This window comes from Piliocolobus tephrosceles, chromosome 11 (assembly GCF_002776525.5).
Source record: "Piliocolobus tephrosceles isolate RC106 chromosome 11, ASM277652v3, whole genome shotgun sequence".
NCBI lineage: Eukaryota > Metazoa > Chordata > Mammalia > Primates > Cercopithecidae > Piliocolobus > Piliocolobus tephrosceles.
The window spans coordinates 115953603-115979110 of NC_045444.1; the positions used below are offsets into that span (position 1 = coordinate 115953603).

General features: G+C 39.2%; 1 protein-coding gene across 1 annotated transcript in view; it reads right to left on the minus strand.

Moving 5' to 3' along the window:
• DNER (delta/notch like EGF repeat containing) overlaps nucleotides 1-25508 on the minus strand; it is a 366117-nt gene that overhangs the window by 136987 nt on the left and 203622 nt on the right. The window contains exon 6 of the mRNA XM_023193935.2: nucleotides 21636-21789. Within this exon, the coding sequence (XP_023049703.2) occupies nucleotides 21636-21789 (154 nt within the window). The remainder of the gene's footprint in view (nucleotides 1-21635; nucleotides 21790-25508) is intronic.

Consider the following 25508-nt stretch of genomic DNA (forward strand, 5'->3'; position numbering starts at 1 on the left):
AGGCTGGGTTTGGGGACTCAGAAAATTCTACTCGGGATTTGTTTCCAGCAGGTGACCCATTTCAAACTGACAATGCAAAGGCACTAACACTTAGTCAGTGTGCAAAAGAGTAAATGTGGGAAGCGAACACATGTAACAATATTCCCGTTGCCTCGGAAATAACAAGTTTTCAAAAACAGGCTGAAATCACCAATTAGTAGGAACAATGTGGTGCTTTGAAGTTGAAAATGCTTTACATAATGCTAATAATATTTTGGCAGTGGTGGTTCTAAACGTGTATCACAGCTACTCTTTTCAGAAAAGGAAATAGCTCCTTTGAGGAAGAATTATATTCTTGAAATTAGAAGACTTTTTTATAAAATATTAATAAACCCTGATTAAAGACGTTAAATTGCAACTTAATCAGCCATTGTGTGTTTACTATGTACAAGGCATAGGGCTTGACACTGAGTTTTCCATCGAAAACTCAAGAGTAATAGAATTGTTGCTGCCCTCAAGCCAGCTACAAATTACACATATGCTATAGGGAGAAACTGAGGGACAGAGAGAAAAGGAAGAAGAAATAAGAGAATTGAGCCCCCATCATACACCTGTATGGCTCATATAGAATTGTATCCCATTCTATTCGTCCATTCATTCATTCAGCAAGTCCTTATTGCACACCTGCTATGTGTCAGGCTCTAGGCTAGGTGTTGGGTGTATGATGGATTGACAACTGACTAGGTACTTGCATTCCTTCAATACTCATAACCAGCTGTGATGAGGGTTGTTCTCATCTCTTTGCAGAGATGAAGAAGCAGGCCCGGAGAGGTTGTCCAATCCTCCCAAGGAGCCCAGCTAGAAAAGGGTAAGAGTGGCAACAGGATTTAAACTGCTGACTCAGAAGCTGTGGCCAAGTGAAAGAGATAAGGGTCTAGATTCCAGGGCAGACAGTACCAGGTTTGTACCTGACTCTGGCACTTAGGGTTCATGTAACTTCAGGCAGTAAGTTACAGGAACCTCTCCAGGAACCTTGTTCTGAATCGAATAGTATGATATTAGGACTCCATGAGAAACAAATGAAGAATAAAGCCCAATTTTAATGGGGCAAAATTCAGCCCACAGCATTCCACCTCTGACCTTCCAAAATTCATGTTCTTCTCACACAAAAAATACATTCATTCCTTCCCAACAGCCCCAAACGTCTTAACTCATTCTAGCGTAACACCTAAAATCTAAAGTCCTAAGTCTCATCCGTGTACCATCTAAATCAGATATGAATGAAACTCAAAGTGTGATTTATCCTGAGGCAAAATTCCTCTCCACACATGAACCTGTGAAACCAGACAAGTTACGTGTTTCCAAATACAATGGTGGGGCAGGTGTAGGATAGATATTCCCATTCCAAAAGGAAGAATTAGGAAGGAAAGAACAGGTGACAAGTCCCAAGCAAGTCTAAAACTCTAGCAAGGCAAAATCCATCAGAACGTAACTGCTCAAGAGCAATCCTCTTTGGTTTGATGCTGTGCCCTTCAGGCCCCTGGTGTGGCAGTGTCACTCCACAGCTTTGCAGGGCAGCCCTGCCGCAGAGACACTGGGCGGAGTCATTCAGGCCCATTGAAATCTGGGAGGCTGTCCTACCCTTAGAAACCAAGGAGGAAGCCTTGTCCCCAGACCTGGAGTAGAGGTGGGATTATACCGTCTCTGTGGTGGGAGTTACAGCCCTGCTGATCTCTGACTCTCCTTTGGGGCCATCTTTCCCTTTCCTTGAAGAACAGCTCATGTTCACAGCTGAATAGCTCTATATTCCAATCCTATAGATTACAGGAAGTCTGACAGCCTTCCTTCATTCCACCCCTACTTTCTCTGTCCCCTTTAGTTCAAACTGACAGTGTCATTGATGGTAAAATCCCACCTCAATTCCTGACTTCTGCTGAGATTGCTGATTAAACCCATGAATCATAGCCATGATCTCTTTATCAAATGGTTCCTCAGCCACAACCTTAAGTATTTTCTTCAGAACAACTTTCCCATTTTTTGTAATATAGACAGGCAGAATTTTCCAAATCTTCAAGTTCTGATCCATTTTGGCTTAACAATTTCCTTTTCAATTCATCTTTCTCCTTTTACATTTTACTTGAGTATTCAAGAGGATCCAGCCTTTTTACACTTTGCTTGGAAATCTATTTAGCTATATATATAATTTCATCACTAACAAATTCTATCTTTCACAAAATACTAGAATGTAGCTCAGTCAAGGTTTTTGCCACTTTATAATAGAACGAGAGATATATAAACAGATTTATTATAAGGCATTGGTTCATATGATTATGGAGGCTGAGAATTCCCCATATCTATAGTCAGCAAGCTGGAGACTAAGGAAAACCAATGATGCAATTCTAGTCTGAGTCTAAAGACCTAAGAACCAGGAGAGATGGTGTAAGCTGCTGTCTGAAAGCTAGCAGTCTTGAGACCCAAGAAGGGTCAATGTTTCCACTGAAGTTGGAAGGCAAGAGAAGACCAATGTCCCAGTTCAAGGCAGTCAGGCAGGAGGAATTCCCTCTTGCTCAGGTCCTCAACCTAGGCCCACCCACATTACGAAGGGTAATATTACTTACTTAGTCTACCGATTCAAATGTTAATCTTATCTAGAGACATCCTCATAGACACTCCCAGAATAATGTTTGACCAAACGTCTGGGCACCCTCTGGCCCAGTCAAGTTCACACATAAAACAAACCATCACAGAGACCTTTCTTTGATTCTGTTCTTCATATTAATTTTTCCACTAAACTTATTTTTAGAGCAATCTGTATTTGCTGCTCACTCATTCTCACATCATGCCTACCTCCTGTTCAGCTCATCACTGCCAACCAGTTTCACCTGGTGGGAGGCTGAGGTAGGTGGTCAGTCTAACAACTTATTGGCCACATGTAAAACTATGAGGATGTGACAGCTCTAGTCACAGTATTGCCCTACGGAGTGTTTGGTACCTCTTAGTTACTCTTCTTGCTCCTGTCCTTATAGTCTTTTAAAGAGACCTCAAAGCTTCTGATGTAACTTATGTCAGGTCAATGTAATGGAAAACCACCAGTGGCTTGAAAAACTTTGTTACTAAGTTTAATAACCTCCTCTTAGATTTTCTTGCAGTAATTGATGCTGATGACAATCCCTTTCTTTTTGAAAGTATTGTGAGAAAGTTTCAAGAAAAATATCAATTACACTTCATTAAATTTTTCCTTTCAAAACGGAAACTTTACTGATCAAAATCTATAATCCATTTCATGTTGTGAAAACATGTATATGACTTCATTAAAATTTATAAGTTAAAAGATCACCTCCTGCTTCCAAGCAATTATATTAAGAATCAAAATGAGAACTAAAAGAGAAACTATAAACAAAAAGAGAGTAGTAAGTCCTTACTTATCAATAATTATTTTGAATGTACATGGATTCATTTTCCAGGCAGAAGACACAGAGTGGATGCATGAATTTTTTTAAGTCCTAATTATATGCTGCCTACAAGAGACTCACTTCACTTTTAAGGATACACATAGATTCAAAGTAAGGGAATGTAAAAAGACATTCCATGCAAGTGGAAACCAAAAGACAGCAGGGATAGCTATACTTAAATAAAATAAAATAGAATTTAAGTCAAAAACTGTAAAAAGGGGCAAAGATGGTCATTATATAATGACAAAGGGGTCAATTCAATAAGAGGATATAATAATTATAAATATATATGTACCCAACTTCAGAGCCCCTACATATATAAGGCAAATATTAATATATCTGAAGGAAGAGTTAGACTGCAACACAATAGCAGAGGACTTCAATACCCCATTTTCAAAAATAAACAAGACTATCCAGACAGAAAATCAATAAGAAAACACCAGAGCAGGACTGTACTTCAGGCCAAATGAAGCTATATACAGAGCATTCCACCCAACAGCAGCAGCATATACATTCTTCTCAAGCCACATGGAGCATTCTCCAGAATAGATCATATGTTAGGCCACAAGACAAGTCTACCAAATTTAAGAAGATTGAAATCGCATCAATAGTATTTTCATATTACAATGATATGAAAGTAGAAACTAATAACAGGAGGAATTTTAGAAAATTTAGAAATACATGAAAATTAAGCAACATGCTCTTGAACAACCAGTAAGTCGAAGAATAAATCAAAAGAAAAATGTAAAAATATCTTGAAACAAACAAAAATGGAAACACAACATACCAAAACTGATAGGATGCAGTTAAAGCAGTTTTAAGAGGAAAGGATGTAACAATACATAACTACACCAAAAAAGAAGAAAGATCTCAAATAAACAACCCAATGTTACATCTAAAGAAGCTAGGCAAAGAACAAACTAAGCCCAAAGTTAATTTAAGGAAGGAAATAATGAAGATCTGATCAGAAATAAATAAAATAGAAACTAGAAAAACAATAGGAAAAAAAATCAACAAAACTAATGGGTTTCTTTTTTTAAGATAAACAAAGTCAACAAAACTTTAGCTAGACTAACAAAGTAAAAGAGAAGACTTAACTAAATAAAAACAGAAATGAAAGAGGGGACATTACAACTGATACCACAGAGATACAAAGGATTTGTTACATTATAACACAAAGAATTACTCTAACACTATAACCAATAATACACCAACAAATTGGATAACCAAGAACAAATACATAAATTTCTAGAAACATACTATCTATCAAGACTGAATCATGAAGAAATATAAAATGTGAACAGACCAAGAATGAGTAAAAGAGTGAGCCAGTAATAAAAAAGTCTCCCATCAAAGAACAATTCAAGAACTGATGGCTTCACTGCCAAATTGTATTAACTATTTAAAGAACTAATACCAATTTTTCTCAAACTCTTCCAAAATATGGAAGAGAAGGCCAGCGTTACCCTGATACCAAAGCCAGATAAGGACATTATGACGAAAGAAAATTACAGGTCAATATCCCTGATGAACACAGAAGCAAAAATTCTCAAACACTAGCAAACTGAATTTAATAGAATCATTCACACAATCAAGTGAGATTTATCCATGGGATGCAAAGAAGTATCAACATATGCAAATCAGTAAATAAGATATATTACTTTAAAATAATGAAGGGCAAAAACCACATCATCATCTCAATAGATGCAGAAAAAGCATTTGACCAAACTTAGCATTCTTTCATGATAAAAACTCTTAACAAACTAGGTATAGAAGGAATGTACCTCAACGCAATAAAGGCCATATATGACAAGCCCAAATCTAACATCATACTCAGTAGTAAACAGTTGAAAGATTTTCCTCTAAGATCAGAAACGAGTGGCCACTCTCACCACTTCTATTGAACATATAACTTGATATACTAGCCAGAGCAATTAGGCAAGAAAAAGAAATAAAAGGCATCCAAATCAGAAAGGAAGAAGTTAGACTGTTTGCTGATGACATGACCTTATATATAGAAATTATTTAAAACCCCACCAAAGGACTGCTACAATTCATAAATGAGTTCAGTAAATGTGCAGGATACGAAATCAACATACAAAATGTGGTAGCATTTCTGTACACTAACAACAACCTACCTAAAAAATAAATGAAGTAAACAGTTTTCTTTATAGTAACTACAAAATAAAATACTTAGAAATACATTAAACCAAGTAGGGGAAATATCTGTAAATTTAAAACTATAAAATTCTGATAAAAAATTGAAGAAGACAAAAATACATGGAAAGATATCCTGTGTTCATGGATGGGAAAAGTTAATATTGTTAACATGTCCATTTTATCTAAAGCAATCTACAGATTCAATGAAATTCCTACAAAAATTCCAGTGACATTTTCCACAGAAATTAAAAAAAAATTCTAAAATTTGTATGGAACCACAAAAGACTCCAAATAGCTAACATCAATCTTGAGTGGAAAGAGCAAAGCAGCAGGGATTATACTACCTGATTTCAAAATATACTACAAAACTATAGCAATCAAAACAGCATGGTGCTGGCATGAAAACAGATGCATACCAATGGAACACAAGAGAGAGCTTACAAATAAATCTATGCTTTTACAGTCATTTGATTTTCAACAATGACGCCAAGAACATAAAATGGGGAATGGGGCCGGGTGCAGCGGTTCACACCTATAATCCCAGCACTTTGGGAGTCCAAGGCAGGCAGATCACCTGAGGTCAGGAGTTTGAGACCAGCCTGGCCAATATGGTGAAACCCTGTCTCTACTAAAAACACAAAAATTAACTGGGCATGGTGGTGGGTGCCTGTAGTGCCAGCTACTCGGGAGTCTGAGGCAGAAGAATCACTTGAACTCAGGAGGTGGAGCTTGCAGTGAGCCGAGATCATGCCACTGCACTCTAACCTGGGCAACACAGCAAGACTTTGTTCAAAAAAAAAAAAAAGAAATTTAAAAATGGGTAACAGACAGTCTCTAAAATAAATGGTGGTGGGAAAACTGGACACCCACATGCAGAAGAATGAAATTGGACTCTGATCTCACATCATATGCAAAAACATCAATTTAAAAATACTTAAATATCAGATCTGAAACTGTTAGAAAAAAAATAGAAGAGCTCTGTGACATTGGTCTGTGCAATGATTTTTTTGCAGATAACCCCAAAAGCACAGGCAACAAAAGCAAAAATAGACAAACGGGATTACATCAAACTAAAAAGCTTCTGCATGGCAAAAGAAGCAATCAATGGAGTGAAAATACAACCTACAGAATAAGAGAAAATACTTGCAAACAATACGTCTGATAAAGAATTGCTATTCTAAATATATAAGGTATTCAAACAACTCAATAGCAATAAAACAAATGAGCCAATTTTAAAAACGGTCAAAAATCCTGAACAGACTTACTTTTTTCTCTCTCTCTGTCTCCCAGGCTGGAGTGCAGTGGCACAATCTTGGCTCACTGCAAACTCTGCCTCCCAGGTTCAAGCAATTCTCCTGCTGCAGCCTCCTAAGTAGCTGGGACTACAGGTGTGTGCCACCATGCCCAACTAATTTTTTGTATTTTTAATAGAGACCAGGTTTCACCGTGTTAGCCAGGATGGTCTCGATCTCCTGACCTCATGATCTGCCCTTCTCAGCCTCTCAAAGTGCTAGGATTACAGGCGTGAGCCACCATGCCCAGCCCTGAATAGACTTTCTAAAGAAAGACATACAAATGACCAACAAGTATGTGAAACAAGGCTCAACATCACTGATCATCAGGGAAGTGTAAATTAAAACCACGATGAGATATCAAGTCACACCTGTCAGAATGGCTATTATCAAAAAGACAAAAGATAATATGTGTTGGTGAGGATGTGGAGAAAAAGGGACTCTGGAACGCTGTTGGGAATGCAAATTAGTGTAACTATTACGAAAAACAGTATTTAGGTTCCTCAAAAAACTAAAATAGAACTACTGTATGACGTGGCAATCTCACTACTGGATATATAGCCAAAGGAATTGAAATCATTATTTCAAGGTGATATTTGCACTATCACATTCATTGTAGCATTATTTACAAATAGTCAAGACATGGATTCAGTCTAAGTGTTCATCAACAGGTGAGTGAATAAAGAAAATGTGGTGTATATATACACAATAAAATACTACTTGGCCTTTTTTAATTTCCATAGGTTTTCGGGGAACAGATTGTGTATGGTTACATGAGTAAGTTATTTAGTGGTGATATGTAAGATTTTGATGCACCTATCACCCGAGCAGTATACACCGTACCCAATTTGCAGTCTTTTATCCCTCACACCCCTCGCACCCTTTCCGCCGAGTCCCGAAAGTCCATTGTATCATTCTTATGCCTTTGCATCCTCAAAGCTTAGCTCCCACTTATGAGTGAGAACATAATGATGGTTGGTTTTCAAAAGAAGAAAATTCTGTCATCTGCAACAACATGAATCAGCCTGGAGGACACTGTGCTAAGGGAAATAAGCCAGACACAGAAGGACCAATGCTGTGTGATACCACCTATATGATGAATCTAAAATAGGCAAACTCAGAGAAGTAGAGAGAATGGTGATTACCAGGAGGGTGGGAGGAGGGGAGGACAAGATCGGAGAGATTTAAAAGAGTACCTAGGTTGGTCAAAGGATACAAAATCTCAGGAGGAATGCTTCCAGAGATCTATTGTATAGTCACAATGTATTATATCCTTAAAAATTGCTAAGAAAGTGGATTTTAAGTGTTCTCACCACAAAGAAATGATAAGCATGTGAGGTTTAAAAAAAAAAGGAAAAGAAAGAAAACTAAAGAAAAATGTTTATTACTTAACCAACTCAAAACCCAATCTGCCATATTTATGCATTTCTAGATTGCCCATAACTAAAAAAAAAATGTCTTGTACTGACACTTGACATAGAAATTAAAGCAAAAATATCAAAAATAATAACAAATTCGGAGGTGCAGATTCTTTGCTGAAAATATTTTCCGTTACCAAGAAACGTTCTCCTCTCAAGAGAAATAAGCTTTGCGTCAAGACAACAATGCTCCTGTGAAGACTTTGTTGAGAGTTTTTGTTCTCTGGTGACAACAACACAGTTTGAATTCATTCATTCATCAAACAAAATAATTTTGCATGATCAAACTTGTAATAATCAGAGCACAGTGGGATACATTTTCAAAAGGAAGAAATACTCCCCTCTGTATGAAGGTTTTTGTGTATGTATCTGGTGCTTCAGAGGTTAATTAATCGATATTAATTAATTATAAATAGTTAATCCACAAAGAAAATGCCGTTTTCCTATGGAAAAATAATTGGTTCAAGGATGTCCAGCAGCTTGCAGTTGACCAACAAGGAGCGGCCCGGTTTACAGACAGTAGTTGCAAAGCGAATGGACAATATCCTGTTTGGAAAAAGCTGCTGCTTTGATCAAGGAAGGTAAAAATTGATCTTCTCAGTGGGCTGAATTGCACGCTGTTTTTCTAGGAGTAATGGAAGAACTAACAGCCGTGGAAGCCCCTGTGTTTGGGTTTTTACTGACTCACTGGGCAGTGACCAATGGCCTGGCCATACACTCAGGCAAGAGGGCAGTGGAAACCTGTCCTATCAAAAAGAAACCCATATGGAGCATGGCCTGATGAAGATTTGAGGGGTGCATTAAAGTAGAACCTGTCAGTGTCCATCAGAAGAACTCCCTTCCAGGTTCAGAAGGTGACTGAAATCAACAAACAGGTATCTATGGGTGCTCCCGTGAGGTGCTCACCTGAGTCCATGAAAGGGGTGGATACGGGATATAGGGGCACTGCAGCAGCACAGAGATAGGATCAATCTAGACACGCTCCTCTTGTACCCTCCTTGGGCACATAATGCCAAAACTGTACTGTTTGTCAATAAGAGAGACAGAGACTGCTGATGGCTATCAGGCAGATTCTCTGTGGGGAAAGAAGGCCCTGAACATAACTGGTGAGTGGGACTGACGCTGGCAGACTGGGGAGCTACAAATAGGTCTTAATGGGAATAGACACTGACTTTGGACTGGGCTTTGTTTACCCCGCGGAAGATGAACACACTCAGAGTGCCATCACAAAACAAAAAACAAGAAACAGAAGATATTACATGGATTTAGATGGTTATCACTTTTTCAGACCAGCAAACACACTGTACAGCCCACAATGTCCAACGATGAGTAGAGATATCCTCCTCAGAGTGATAGTTTGACAGAGAAATAGGACAGGTAATTGAAACAATGGTTTCTGAAACTGGGAGAAGGCAGGCAGGGCTGGCTTACCTGGCTTCGCAGCTGTGTGCTTACACTGAATATGAATGGCATTAACGGGGCGTCCCCGTTAAATTTTTTTTTCTCTGGCTGATCTTGGGGAGAGGGGATGGGGAGAACGCTAGTATGATTAAGCAATTCTTGCCAAGGTAGAGAGTACACTGGTATAACAACTATAATTTTTTCTTTCTTTCCCAAGTTACCCCCCAAATAATTATTTTTTCTCCTCTACTTGATACAGTGGTCCTTGTGCTAGGGCTGCAACTGCAAGTACTGGAAGCAGGGATGATTTCTAAACAGAAAACTGTAACTATGTTTTTAAACCTTATAGCAGAATTCCTAAGGACCTAATGGGGGTCAGTTATGCTTTGACCCCAACTGGCAAAACTGGGGTGAAGAGTGAATACAGCTATATTGCCTGGGTGGTAAAAATGGCTCACTAGTTCAGAGCCTATGTAACCTTACGCTACATGAGTGGGAATAGACTGAGCGGAGGCCCTTGCTAGATTAGCATTGTCACCAGCAGTCTGGACCAGCATGGTGACCAAACCTAATGTCCCTTCTAGAGGTGGAAAAGTTGAGTAAAAATAAACAACAAATAAAAAAAAAAGGAGAAACAGTAGCCAAGGGTAAAGGAATAAATAAATGGGAGGTACTATCATCTCGAAAGAGTCTCAGAGCAAGAGACGACATTGTTTCAGCTCAATTATAACAGATGCCTTAAAGGGTACAATACATGTGTGCCAAGACCACTCCTGCTTTTGGAACCCAATGAGATAGAAAGGAAACCTGCAAACCCAGTGGCCACAGCTTGGGAGACATTCATGCGGTATGATGGACTGGAGTGATAACTAATGGCTGAATAGGATTCTAGTAATGTGGAGGTATCTTTTGAGTTATATATTTTTTTTGTTGTTCGTTTGTTTGTTTGTTTGTTTTGAGACAGCATCTCACTCTGTTACCTGGGTTGAAGTATAGTAGCACTATCTCAGCTCACTGCAACCTCTACCTCCTGGGCTCAAGCGATCCTCCCATCTCAGCCTCCCGAGTAGCTGGTACTACAGACGCACACTACCATGTGCAGCTAACTTTTGTAGAGTTGGGGTTTTGCCATGTTGCCCAGGCTGGTCTCAAACTCCTGGGTTCAAGTGATCTGCCCACCTCGGCCTCCCAAAGTGCTGAGATTACAGGCATGAACTACCGTGCCCAGCTGAGTTGTGTATTCTTTTGATGTAACTGACCTGTGTTTGAAAACCAGGAGATGGCTTGTGGTAATGTGTGTGTGCGCATGTGTGTGGCACGCACACATGAGTGTACACACACCCAGTCACATACATATATTGATGCCCTATGCATCTCTTCATCTATATCCTTTGTAATATCCTTTATTTATTTATTTTTGAGATGGTGTCTCACTCTATTGCCCAGGCTGGAGTACAGTGGCGTGATCTTGGCTCACTGTAACCTCTGCCTCCTGGGTTCAAGCGATTCTCCTGCCTCAGCCTCCCAAGTAACTAGGATTACAGACACCAGCCACCACACCCAGCTAATTTTTGTATTTTTAGTAGAGAGAGGGTTTCACCATGTTGACCAGGCTAGTCTCAAGCTCCTGATTTCAGGTGATCTGCTTGCCTCGGCCTCCCAAAGTGCTAGGATTACAGGAGTGAGCCACCATGCCCAGCCCTGTAATATTCTTTAGAATAAAGTGATGACCAGCAAAAAAAAGATGTTCAGAACTAAACTCATTAGTAAACTCCCCTTTAAGCATCAGCACCCCTTTTTTAGACAAAATTACCTAATATTTATTTTATTATAAGGAGATCTTTTGACATGAAAATGCTGAAGGGATTACATCATCTTAAATCATGCATTTGTGACAGGAAAGTACTCAGCACACCACATAGTTGCAAACATGGAAAAACAGTATAGTAAGAGGATCAATAATCCTGCAGAAGGACCTGGGTTCAAATCCCAGCCCCAACAGTTACTGGTTCTTGCACCTGGCATGGCATGGACAAGACGTGTTCCCCATGTTGTTTCCTCTTCCTAGTCAGTGACTTTAGTCAATAAGGGCCTGAATTCTGGCAAATGGCATGTGGTGGAAGGGATAGCAGATGCTACTAGGCACTGCCCCAAGAACATTACATAGGACTCTCCAGCTGTCCCTTTGCCTTCAGCAGCGACTGTGAAGGCCACCTCTTGAGGATGGTATCTTCACAACATGAAGGGACCCGGAACCCTGAGTCACTGCCTAGAGGCTAAGTGCCCTCATCAGACTATGACACAAGCAAAAATTAACCTTGGCTTGGAAGCCACTGAGGCTTGAGGATTATGCGTTGCTGCAGAGTGTGTGTGTGTGTGTGTGTGTGTGTGTGTGTGTGTGTGTGTGTTGGCCACAATAAAAAAGCAGCACTAGAAGCTCAGCTAAAAGAGAGAGAAACCTATGGGAATGGGGGTTCCTGCAGGGAACTGGAACTGGCAAAGAAGAAGCCTTCTTAAGGAAACTCAAGAACAAGTCATCAGATAGAGGAGCAAAGAGGGAGTTGTGATGCCAAGATAACATTTCCCAAATCTCTTCTACCCCGATCAGGATTTGTGCTAAAGCGTAAAAAAGAGCAGAGCCACGGGGGGATCCCCTGGACCCATCTCTGTGAAAATGCAACGAAGAAAAGTAGTTGGGAGTCAGAGAGACCCTGATAAAGGCAGGGGTGACCTTTGGGCAAAGTGGAAGGTGAGACAGATGACAGGAGAGCTACAGATTCAAGGAGGGCAGAAATGAATTACTTTAAATTGCTGCTATGGTTCTATGGCTGCCTTAAAATTATATTAAACAAGAAAGATCTTTCACCTGGAGGGATTTTTCTCACACACGGAAAACTAACTCTAAGCAAATTACACATGTTTCAAGAACCTCAGAAAATAAAATAATATGATGTAAATGCCAATGTAAAAAAATATTATTTTTGAAACTTGTTTAAACTGTGACCAATGCACAAAGGCTCCTATATCTAGTTTCATATTATTTCATGAAAATGGGAGTTTTCAATCTGCAATATTCAGAAAATGGTAGAACTATTGTCAGAAAGCAGCTTACTTAAACCAGAATCTGCTATTATTTACAAGTGTGGGGCTACAAAACAGTTTTGTTGTTTTAACAGAAGACATAAAAGATGACTGTTTTGTGAATCGAGATCAATTTGCCATCTCTTGGGTTCCAGCACAATTCTGATGAATTTACCAGCAACGACCAAACTGTTTCGGAGCTGTATTAGTCAGGTCTCATGCTGCTATGAAGAAATACCCAAAACTGGGTAATTTATAAAGGAAAGAGGTTTAATTGACTCACAGTTCCACGGGGCTGGGGAGGCCTCAAGAAACTTACAATTATGGTGGAAAAGTAAGCAAACATGTCCTTCTTTACATGGTGGCAGGAAAGAGAAACTGAGAACCGAGCAAAACCATTGTAAAACCATCAAATCTTGTCATGATTTACTATCACAAGAACAACACGGGGGAAACTGCCCCATGATTCAATTATCTCCACCTCGTCCCACCCTTGACACATGGGGATTATTACAATTCGAGGTGAGATTTGGGTGGGGACACAGAGCCAAACCATACCAGGAGTCTAAGCACAATTATCAAAGTTCATATACTTGTAGTAAAACAATGCTATGGTCTTGATGTCAACTGAAAGTCAAAGTATTACAATCATGTACTGCTTAATGATGGGGATATGTTCTAAGGAATGTGTCGTTAGGTGATTTCATCATTATGCTAATATAATGGAATGTACTTACACAAACCTAGATGATACAGCCTACTTACTACACACCTAGGCTATACAGCATAGCCTATTGCTCCTGGGCTACAAATCTGTACAACATGTTATTATACTGAATACTGTAGGCAATTGCAACACAACGATAGGTATTTGTGTGTCTAAACATATCTAAACATACAAAAGTTACCATCAAAATAGAGCATTGTCTACAGAGACAGGCAGGTTTCCTTGAGCTGCTGTGAGCTCCACCCAGTTCGAGCTTCCCAGCGGCTTTATTTACCTACTTAAGCCTCAGCGATGGCGGGCGCCCCTCCCCCAGCCTCGCGGCTGCCTTGCGGTTAGATTGCCGCAGACTGCTGTGTTAGCAAGGAGAGAGGCTCCGTGGGCGTGGGACCCTCCCGGCCAGGTGTGGGATACAATCTCCGGTGTGCCGGTGTTACAGCGCAGTATTGGGGTGGGAGTTACCCGATTTTCCAGGTGTTGTGTGTCTCAGTTCCCCTGGCTAGGAAAAGGGACTCCCTTCTGCTCGCGCTTCCCAGGTGAGGCGATGCCTCGCCCTGCTTCAGCTCTCGCTGGTCGGGCTGCAGCAGCTGACCAGCACCGATTGTCCGGCACTCCCGAGTGAGATGACCCCAGTACCTCAGTTGAAAATGCAGAAATCACCGGTCTTCTGTGTTGCTCGTGCTGGGAGATGGAGACTGAAGCTGTTCCTATTCGGCCAAAATTATGCTACTACAAAGACACATGCACACGTATGTTTATTGCGGCACTATTCACAATAGCAAAGACTTGGAATCAACCCAAATGTCCATCAGTGACAGACTGGATTAAGAAAATGTGGCACATATACACCATGGAATACTATGCAGCCATAAAAAAGGATGAGTTTGCGTCCTTTGTAGGGACATGGATGCAGCTGGAAACCATCATTCTTAGCAAACTATCACAAGAACAGAAAACCAAACACCGCATGTTCTCACTCATAGGTGGGAACTGAACAATGAGCTCACTTGGACTCGGGAAGGGGAACATCACACACTGGGGCCTATCATGGGGAGGGGGGAGGGGGGAGGGATTGCATTGGGGAGTTATACCTGATATAAATGATGAATTGATGGGTGCTGACGAGTTGATGGGTGCAGCACACCAACATGGCACATGTATACATATGTAACCTGCACGTTATGCACATGTACCCTAGAACTTAAAGTATAATAAAAAAAATAAAATAAAATAAAATAAATAAAAAAAAAGATATTTTTGAGGCATCAAGTTAGAACTCAGCATAAATAGAAACTAACTGCAAATGGATTTAAAAGACAATGGTAGATGCTGTCCTTGGGCAACCAGAATAGGGTCCTATCAATGACAGCACATTCACTGTTCAGGAAGGATACACACGCACACACACACACGGCAGAGATCACATTTATAGCATAGCAAAAACATTTTCAAATCCGAGTTTATAAGGGATAAACTACAATCCTGGGTGTATGGAATAAAGAAGATGATTGATCTATGTAATAACTGAGGAACACAAAGGAAATATTCACAAGTAGCTGGAAGATAGGACAGTCATTATTTTGGCAAATTCAATTTTGATCTCTTGCTGCCCTGAATCTTTGATAAATATATCTTGAATCACTTAACTAACATAGGTGAGACCATGTATTTAATCTGCCATCATTTTAATAGGAATATACTTAGATATGCAAACTATTTGACAAAGCTACATTTTTTGAAAAAGTTCGAAGACTAGTTTCAAAGGAGTTAGATGATTAGAGCAAGAACTGTATCATGATGATGTTAATTTTGTTGAAGTATAATTGCCCTTGCTGTCTTATCCACATGAATACATTTGCTGTTAAAGGATTTTATAGATTGTTTCCATCATGCCTAAAATCTAATTGGTTAAAATTAAAATGGAAAACCCTAAAACTGCAAAAGAATTTTCGAGTTCCCAATGGTCATTTGAGTTCCCATATTTAGTTTTCACCTTTCAAAATTGCTAAGATACAGGAAAATTGAAGAAAAGTAAAAGACTATCAAAGATTATTATTTCAGCAGTGGAGGTAGAAAGAAGGGGATCTGTGAAAAACTCGCCTGAACAGCAGCTCTAAAAAATAGCCTTCTACATCCAAACTGAAGGCTTGGGTAAGAAGTGGGCAAAGTAGAAGTGAAATTTTAGTCCTCCTTATGAATCTGAAAAATGCATCAGTGAATGAAACCACAACATAAAAGGCTGATAAGATTTTTTTAAAATAATGATAATATTCTTTATTAGTGAAAGTGTTGTAACAATGAACACTCATACATATAGTTGATAAATGTAAGTTGGTACAAAGTTTCCTTAAATAAAATTGTTGTCATGTAAAAAAAAAAAAAAAAAAAGAAATAAATTACTGCTATCATAAAAAAAAAAAAAACAAAAAACAAAATAGAGCATTGTAATCTTATGGCACACCATTGTTTATGCATGTCCAAATATAGAAAAGTTACCATCAAAATAGAGCATTGTAATCTTATGGCACACCATTGTTTATGTGGTCCATCATTGACCGTCAGTACGTGGTCCATCATGGCGGCGGTACATGACTATACTTCTATTATTGTTACTATTGTTAGTAGAAGGCCCAAGGAGATTCCCATACGCCTACGTGTGCTATAATGTGATATTAGCATTGGAGACATTAAATCACCTTAGATGGTAACAGTAAAATTCTTTTTCCTATAACAGGCAAAAATAATTAATTACGTTTCTGGAAATTTCAAATCAATGGGTTAACCATGACAGTGCAGAAACGCTGAGAAGATAATAGGCACAATGTAAAATACACAGCTATTTAGTTATTCCAAATTCTGTCTGTAGCTTTGAAGAAACAGGGACACATTATGAAGTATCATACACTATCTATTTATAGAAATGGTGTATTTCTGAAGATTAAAAATAAAATTATAAAATAGGAAATTGGATCCCTATTTCATACTCTCTCTATATATACTATATATATAGTATAAATACTATATATACTATATACTATATATACTATACTATATATAGTATAAATATATAGTAAATATAGTATATATAGCATAGATCTAATATATGCTCTATATATAGTATATATACTATATATATAGTATATCAAATTCATATTGATTAAAGACTTTGATATAAAACAAAAGTTATAGATGTTTAGTGGAAAACACAGGTTAATATCCTTTAGCTCTTCATGAAGGGAAACATTTTCTTAAATTGGATATAAATGTATTAACCAGAAAAGTAAAGGTTGAAAACTATAATGTCTATTCCTCAAAAGAGCCCTTGAAGTCAAAAGACAAGTTACAAACTTGAAGAACATATTTACAATTTGTATAACAAATTATTAATATCAAAAATAAAGAATTCTAACAAATCAAGAAGAGCGTGCATACACATGCAGATAACGGCAAATAAACATATGAAGAGGAAGTCAGCATTATTAGTGTTCAGCAGACTACAGAGGCCATAATGAGTTACCTTTTTATACCTATCCAGTTGGCAAGCATTAAAAATTCTGACACTACCAAATGCTGAAGATGTGAGTCTACAAACTCACTTATATACTGCACATGTAAGTAGATATTAGTGCAACACTTGGAAAAAAACAGTTTAATATGACATCCTATAATTGGTCAATTATATATTTTATGTTCCACAATTTTACTTCCAGGTATATACCTTAAAAACCTCAAGCACATACACAACAGAAGTCATACAAGAATGCATATCTGTCCCTGTTCATAGAATCGAATTTTATACGGCAGTCAACTCCAACACTATGGAGGTCTTAGTAGTAATAGTATTAAGTGAAAAAGTAAGTACCAGAGAATTGCATGCATGATACCATAACATGAATCATGCATGATACCATTTTTATAAATTTTAAAAGAATTAAAAATAAATGTTTCTATAAAAACATGTAAATATTAAAATGATTAAAAAGGAAAACAGGCCGGGTGTGGTGGCTCACGCCTGTAATCCCAGCACTTTGGGAGGCCGAGGTGGGCAGATCAAGAGGTCAGGAGATCGAGACCATCCTGGTTACCACAGTGAAACCCCATCTCTACTAAAAATACAAAAAAAAATTAGCCGGGTGTGGTGGCGGGCACCTGTAGTCCCAGCTACTCAGGAGGCTGAGGCAGGAGAATGGCATGAACCCAGGAGGTAGAGCTTGCAGTGAGCCAAGATCATGCCACTGCACTCCAGCCTGGGCAACAGAGCGAAACTCCATCTCCAAAAACAAAAACAAAAACAAAAGAAAACAAAGAACTGATCAACTCAAGATTCAGGGTGGTTGTTATCTCTGGAGGGAAAGGAGAGGTGAAGGGATGAACAAAGGAGGAGGCTATCAGGTTAGTTTTCAGAAACAACTTCTGTTTTTGGTGGTGGTTTCACTGGTGCTTAGTAAATATGTAAAAACAGGCTATGCATGAACAAGATCGGAGAGTGCCACAAACCAAGTATTATCATCAATTCAATTCTGTGCACATAAAATCCTTTTTAAAAAAATGAAGCCTCTTTGAGAACAAACCCAGATAAAATATCAAACCTCCACTTGCCAGCTCTGATTGAGACTATTTGTAAAAGGATCTTCATTTGTTTAACATTACTTCCAAAAGAGAAATTGCAACTATCTAAAAGATTCATCAATAGATGAATAGCTTAAAACATCTGTATACATTTATACTCTTTCATTAATCCATCTCATCAACACATTGACTGAGTGTCCACAATTTGTCAGACACTGTGGAATACAATCATGAACAAAACTGATCCAGGCCCTGCCCTCATGTGGCTTAACCATCCTTTAAAAAAGGGAAGACAGGCCAGGTGCAGTAGCTTACTCTTGTAATTCTAGGACTTTGGGAGGCCAAGGTGGGTGGATCACCTGAGGTCAGGAATTTGAGACCAGCCTGGCCATCATGGTGAAACCCTGTCTCTACTAAAAATGCAAAAATTACCCAGGTGTGGTAGCAGGCTCCTATAATCCCCGCTACTTAGGAGGGCTGAAGCAGGAGACTCACTTGAACCCGGAAGACAGAGGTTGCAGTGTGCCAAGATCATGCCACTGCATTTCAACCCGGGTGACAAAAGCAAGACTCTGTCTCAAAATAAAATAAAATATAAAATAAAAAAGGGAAGACAGGTAGTAATCAAAGAGTCACACACACAAATGTACGCTGAAAACAGCAGCACTGTGAAGGAAGGAACACGGGGCTATAGAAGAGAAAAACGGAGAGAGACTTATCTTGAAGGCTTCAGCCAAGACTTCCCGAGAAAAGGGGCATTTAATAGAGGCCTGAAACAACAGAGATCTGGGAGTAGTTAACCAAGCAAAAAGGAGACAGGGAGGAAGTATTATCCAAGCACAAGGATGAGAGGGTGGATCCTGTGGCAGATGAGAGGTCAAGCTATTACAGAGGTAAAAGGTCAAGGTGGCTGAAACCAGGGCAAGGGAGACATGGGGGTGAGATAGGGCTGGAAAAGCAGGCAAAAGAGATATCCTGGAGCACAATGAGGCCAAGGATTTCAATTTCTGTTCAAAGAGCAATGTGAAAAAGAAGTTTACACAGAAAAGCAACTACATCAGAATCTCACTGGGAAGGGATCCCCTGCTGCCATGTGGAGAATGGAGGGTCTGGGCATGGATGAGACAAAGGTCAATGCTCACTTTGACATGAGAACCCTGGCCCTAGTATGCAGCAGGGTCAAGAATTGTTGGAGGAATAGCAGGAGGCCATCTCAGCAGCACAGGCAAGGGGCAAAGGCCACTGGCCTGAAGGTGTTGGCAGCGGGGCTGCAGAGGGTGAGGATTTGAGAATTCTCTAGGTGGTAAAATGGAGAGCATTAGAGGTAGAAAACATATGAAGAGGGCGGGAGAGGGAGGCACCTAGGATGACTTTAGATGTCTGGCTTCTAGAAATGGATGGAACGCTGGAAGACGAGCTGTGTCAGGCTGGGAGCACGATGAGGTCACCTTGGAGATGACTGAGCTTAGGTTGTCCTGGGACACCTAAATGGAGATGCCATGTAGGTTGTCAAGTAAGTAGGTCTGGAGGGGAGTCTGACCTGGAGATAAAAATCTGGGGACACCACGTAACTGTTAAAACGAATGAGGTGACTCCATACGAACTGACTTGGTACGACGTCTGTGATCTACTGCCAAATACACACTGAAAAAAGGCAAGTTACAGAACAACATGGATCATATCACTTTTTAAAAACATGTAGAAGAATACTTAATCATCTGGCCTGCAAGAGAAATACACACACTCTGACCTACACACAGACACACACACACACACTCACACAATGAAAGAATATACTAGAATATTAACCTATCCCTAGGATTTGATAAAGTTTAGGTGGGAATAGATAAGTGAATGAATTTCACTTTTACAAATTTCGACTTTTTGGCACTCTTGTTTCTTACAATGAGTACTTAATAACCCCAATGCCCACTTCGTTCCATCCCTTTTTTCACCCTCCAACTCCTACCTTATCCTGAATCCCCACCCAGTGCCAGAAGTTGGCAAGAGAATAGGATGGAAAGAGGAAAGATGATGTCAGTTTTGCACATTATTTTATAACAAAACAAGAACAACTTGGTGTTTGCTTTGAAGATGCATCAAAATAGCTGTGTCAAAACACTCCCTGGTAAAATGTCATTCCTGCTCCTGAAGGGTTTGTAATCAAGTTGGCTGAGCAGTAAGTCAATTAAGATGATTGTCAGAGCATGAAGTCTACAGGCACGCTGTCCACCGCACTCTCCCTAGAGGCCCTCAGTGTGCTCTGAGGATTTCCAAGTCCCATGTAACGTCCGAGAACGCACTACATTAATCAAGAAACGTTAAAAACTTCCCATTGTGGAGAATAAGGTAGCAGGAACTTGAACTAACGAATGTGCATGAACAAAAGGAAATTAATATAAATAGGAAGAATTGGTGGCTTTTGTGGTTTATCCTGGGTTTTCTTCAGTTACTTAACATAATCACCCCGCACAGTGCCAGCCCACACTCAGTATATACTTGTGGAATTGTTTTTAAAATATCCAAGCCTCTATTGGACCAGGAATACTATTTTTCCACAACAAAAATGGGGTAATGCTGAAACGGAAGCACTCTAATGGCAGAAAGCCAAGGGACATATTGTGTAGCTCCATGTGAACTTTCTTCTTCCATTCCCTGATTACATAAAGTAGAGACTGATAGAACCAAATGAGATCTTGAAGCTGCCTTGTTCAACAGCTGGGCAAAGCATTGTTTAACCATCCTTAACTAAGAAGTGTATGCTGAAAATGTGGAACTAGCTCAAATGCCCATCAATCAACGAGTGGATAAGGAAACAAGTACACACAATGGAATACTACTTAGCCATAAAAAGGGATGAATTAGGCTGGGCAAAGTGTCTCATGCCTGTAATCCCAGCATTTTGGGAGGTGGAGGCAGGTGGATCACCTGAGGTCAGTTCAAGACCAGCCTAGCCAACATGAAGAAACCCCATCTCTACTGAAAACACAAAAATTAGCTGGGTGTGGTGGCGCATGCCTGTAATCCCAGCTACTTGGGAGGCTGAGGCAGGAGAATCGCTGGAGCCTGGGAGGCAGAGGTTGCAGTGAGCCGAGATCATACCATTGCACTCCAGGCTGGGAAACAGAGTGAGACTCTGTCTCAAAAAATAATAATAATAATTAATTAATTAATGGCATTCACAGCAACCTGGATGGGACTGGATAATATTACTCTAAGAGAAGTAACTCAGGAATGGAAAACCAAACATTACATGTTCTCACTCATAAAAGGGAGCTAAGCTATGAGGATGCAAAGGTATATGAATGATACAATGAACTTTGGGGACCCAGGGGGAAGGGTGAGAAGGGGATGAGGAATGAAAGACCACAAATTGGGTTCAGTGTATACTGCTTGGGTGACGAGTGCACCGAAACCTCACAAACCACCAGTAAAGCACTTACTCATGTAACCAAATGCCACCTGTTCCCCAAAAACCTATGGAAATAAAAAAAGAGAGAGAGAAGTGCATGTTGTACAGATATACACCTAATAACTGAACCATGAGTATATATCGTACCGGGAAGGCAAACACAGGTGAAATTGTTCCCATCTTGCTTTTCATTTGCATCAATACAGCTCGCGTTGTTCTGGCAAGGTTTCCTCTGGCAAGCATCGTATTCTTCACAGAAAGTACCCACATACTGCTCCTCACAGGTACAGGAAAAAGTTGCCTAAAACACAAAAAAACACAGTGTCTGTTACCTGGCACCTCTCAACAGTGTGCGTTGGCTGTGAGACTCGAAGTTCAAAAGAACCACTTTTTATAATCAGCAATCTAATCAAATCACTTATGTCATAATCTAGTTGAAATCCTAGCTTTAAGAAAAATAGTATGTTTCTTTACAGTCTAATCTCAAACACATTTTTCTATTATTTGTTCGTATTTATCGCCATCATTTTCAATCTTCTTAAAATAGAAATGAAATGAACTTGTTTTACGCTAAAATTGAAGTTTTGCTGACCAGACATGGAAATGGCAATTTTGCTAGAGCAGATAGATTGTGCTACAGCCATTAAATTAGATGTCACTCCAACCAACTAAAATCCTTCAACAGAGATAGCACTTGTAACAAAAATGTCATCAAATGTCCAACCCAGACCATCCTTTCAGAGCACTGAGAAAACGCACCAAATCACTCCTTCAACCAGCCTCAATGTACAGCCATGCAGATGATCTGAATACAAGGGAAAATAAAAGAAGTATAATTCAAGTAACCATTTTGTATAGCTTATGATTATTAACATTATCTTAGTAAAAGACCATAACTCAGACACAGAGAATGGAATTTGACTTGAAGCTTCATTTCTGAGATAGTTGTAAAATACAAACAAAACTGGGTTTCTTTCCCCTTCTTAATGCCAGCCTGGGGGTAGTGGCATGTCTGAAATAAACCACAAATCTGTCCCCAAAGCCTACGCAAAGTAATAGAGATCATTACAGAAGATTTTTATGAGGAAGAGAGGAGGAGAGGCAAAGGACAATGACATTAGCAGTTCTTACTATTTAAGAAAATCTAAACAAAACAGACAAAAGTCCCTTGCCCAGCTCATCTCCAAGCCCGGCACATGGGGCAGGTGTTCAGTCTCTACCATTCCCCAGCCATTGTCCCCTCACCTTCCCTGCCTCTCCCTGGCCTCAGCCTCTTGCTGCTGATCTTAGAGATTCTCTCCTCTTCTCTTCTCCAAGCACTGTCAACTCAGGATCTCCACACAGTACCCCATAAGCACAACCCACTGCCTGCCTTCCCCTCGAAGAGAAAAGAGTTATCCATTCTTCTCTTTAATAAGTTTTTGTCTCTCAATCAAGTTTCACAGCCCCTGCACATTTCTTGATCAATTTAGTCCTGAATATTTATGTTTTTGTAGCTATTGATAATGAGATATCTTCTTCATCCTATTCTTGTTAATACCCATGATACCTGCTAGTAATTATTACTCAGGAATAGAATACTAGGGTTTTGGTTCCAGTTATCACACTGAACTTTCAGTACAGGTCAGAGTTTTTAGTTGATTTCCAGGTTTTCTATATGACACAAAACCAAATAATAACAATAAGTTCAGAGCAATTGCAAATAGTAATAATGTCATTTTTTCTTCTCCAGTTCTCAAGGTTACATTGGCAGCTCTTCCAGAATAATTTTGACCTTAAAGGGATGTTGGTAGAATTTACCACTAAGTAGATTGTTGGAATGACTGTGAAATTTTATCAAATGCCATTTTAGCTCCTATAGAAATGATCTATTGTTTTCATCTGTGACCTATTATGACATGAATTCAATATCTAGATTTCCTAGTACTGATTCAACCTTATGCTCCTGGAAGGGACACCCACTGAAGTCATTATGCAAAATGGTTTTAATACAGCTGGCTTCTATTAGCAGTTACACTTCCACTGCCTTCCATTTCACTCTCCCTTCACCCTCTTTCCCCAACAGTCTTCTTTTCTAAGAAAAAGCTGTCCCTTGAACATGAGATCATGTTTTACACCGCATAGGAGGATGTCCCGCACAACAAGTGACTGAAAAAGAAGTGTGCAGACCCCTCAGAAACCAACCAAGAGGCCAGACAATAGGATATGACATTTAGCTCAACCAAACTGCCAAATGTTATATACGTGCCTTTCTTCTGTTAACACAATATGGTTTTTTGGTAAGGGAATATGACAGGTTATTGTAATCCACATAATCAAGTCTCCTTCAGTTTAATAATACATTCTTCAATGATATCTTAGAAGCTAAAGCAATTACAAATTTTTTTTTAAAAAAAAATAGCCTTTCCTCTTAAGCTGGAGCTATATTTTCTGCCTTCTATTTCTATCATCTCACACCTCTTTGTGATAAATGGAAATTCCCTCTTCATTCTAGCAATAAAATGAGGATCTATCTGTTTTTTCATCATGTTTTGGGTTTTTCCCATTTGTATTTGTAGCTGGAAGCGAAAAGAAGCTGTCAGAAAGGTATTTTTTTTTTTTAAACAGGAAACTCCTTTTTTTAGAACGATCGTCTAAGGACAATCTTGTCCTTGCTCAGATGCATAAGAGAGTACACATTTGACATGTGCGTGAGTCCTGTTTGGCGCTCTCTGTGCGTCGGAAGATTTGTGGCCACCTTTGAAATGTAAATGCAGTGCACGCCCAGTGCATACAGTCCCAAAGCAGGCCTCCAAATCATGACAAATTACTATATGTCATTGGTCTTGGCAGCTGTCCTCTAAAATTTAGTTGGTTTGTATCCAGACATTCCATACTGCAGATAAATTTGCTTGATTATTTGAGGGATACATTTAGCATGTAATTTATTTAGTGTGTTCCATGGAAACTATGCTGCTTATGGAAATTATTAAAAACCCCAAATTAAATATCTTCAAGTTAGCTTTTTTTTTTTTTTTTTTTGAGACAGAGTCTCACTCTGTCACCCAGGTTGGAGTACAGTGGCACGATCTCAGCTCACTGCAACCTCTACCTCCCGGGTTCAAGCGATTCTCACGCTTCAGCCTCCCGAGTAGCTGGGATTACAAGCTCCTGCCACCATGGCCAGTTAATTTTTTATATTTTTAGTAGAGACAGGGTTTCACCATGTTGGCCAGGCTGGTCTCGAACTCCTGATCTCAGGGTTATTCTCCCGCCTCGGCCTCCCAAAGTGCTGGGATTACAGGTGTGAGCCACCGCACCCAGCCTCTTCAAGTTAGCTTTGATTGAATTTAGAGATAAAACAGAAGCCGTCCATTTTGTTTTGCTTTATTGCAAGCAGGAACCTTGAAAGAAACCTGAAGAAACTGTTGAAACAATTGCTTTTGAGAAAGTAAAACACAAAATTGATTCTTAAATTTTGATTGAGAGATGAGGAAGGAGATTAACAAATGTTTAACATATTCATGACCATAAAATTTCAGTTAAATATTTGTATATTCTTGATCATAACATCCATAAAGCTAGATTTCTCCCTATTTTCTAAGAACAAAGAGCTTTCCTATAATATTAAAAAGTTTGTTTTGATAGTTTTAAGACTGTTGACTTGTAAGAGATCATGAATGTTTATTATGGGAAACTACGGTAGCACATCTTTTGTGAAAAACTGTGTTTGACCACCAAAGTTTAACTCATTGCCTGTGATATCACTAATCACTAATCTAAGTCCAGTTAACTCCACCAGCATAAGTGACAAAATAAACTTACTTAAAATTAGCAGCTTAGTTAAATTACAGAAAGATACTTCCTTGTAAAAGTATTATATAAGTACATGGAAATGTACTTTTCAAGTAAAATGAACAGTGACCCTCAGAGATTAATTTAAAAACCCAATAAAGAATCTCAATTTTCCTCAACAGCTTGGAGTCAAATAAGCCATTTGTACATTGATGAAACGTTCCCAGTCGGTCAGTTGTGGGAAGA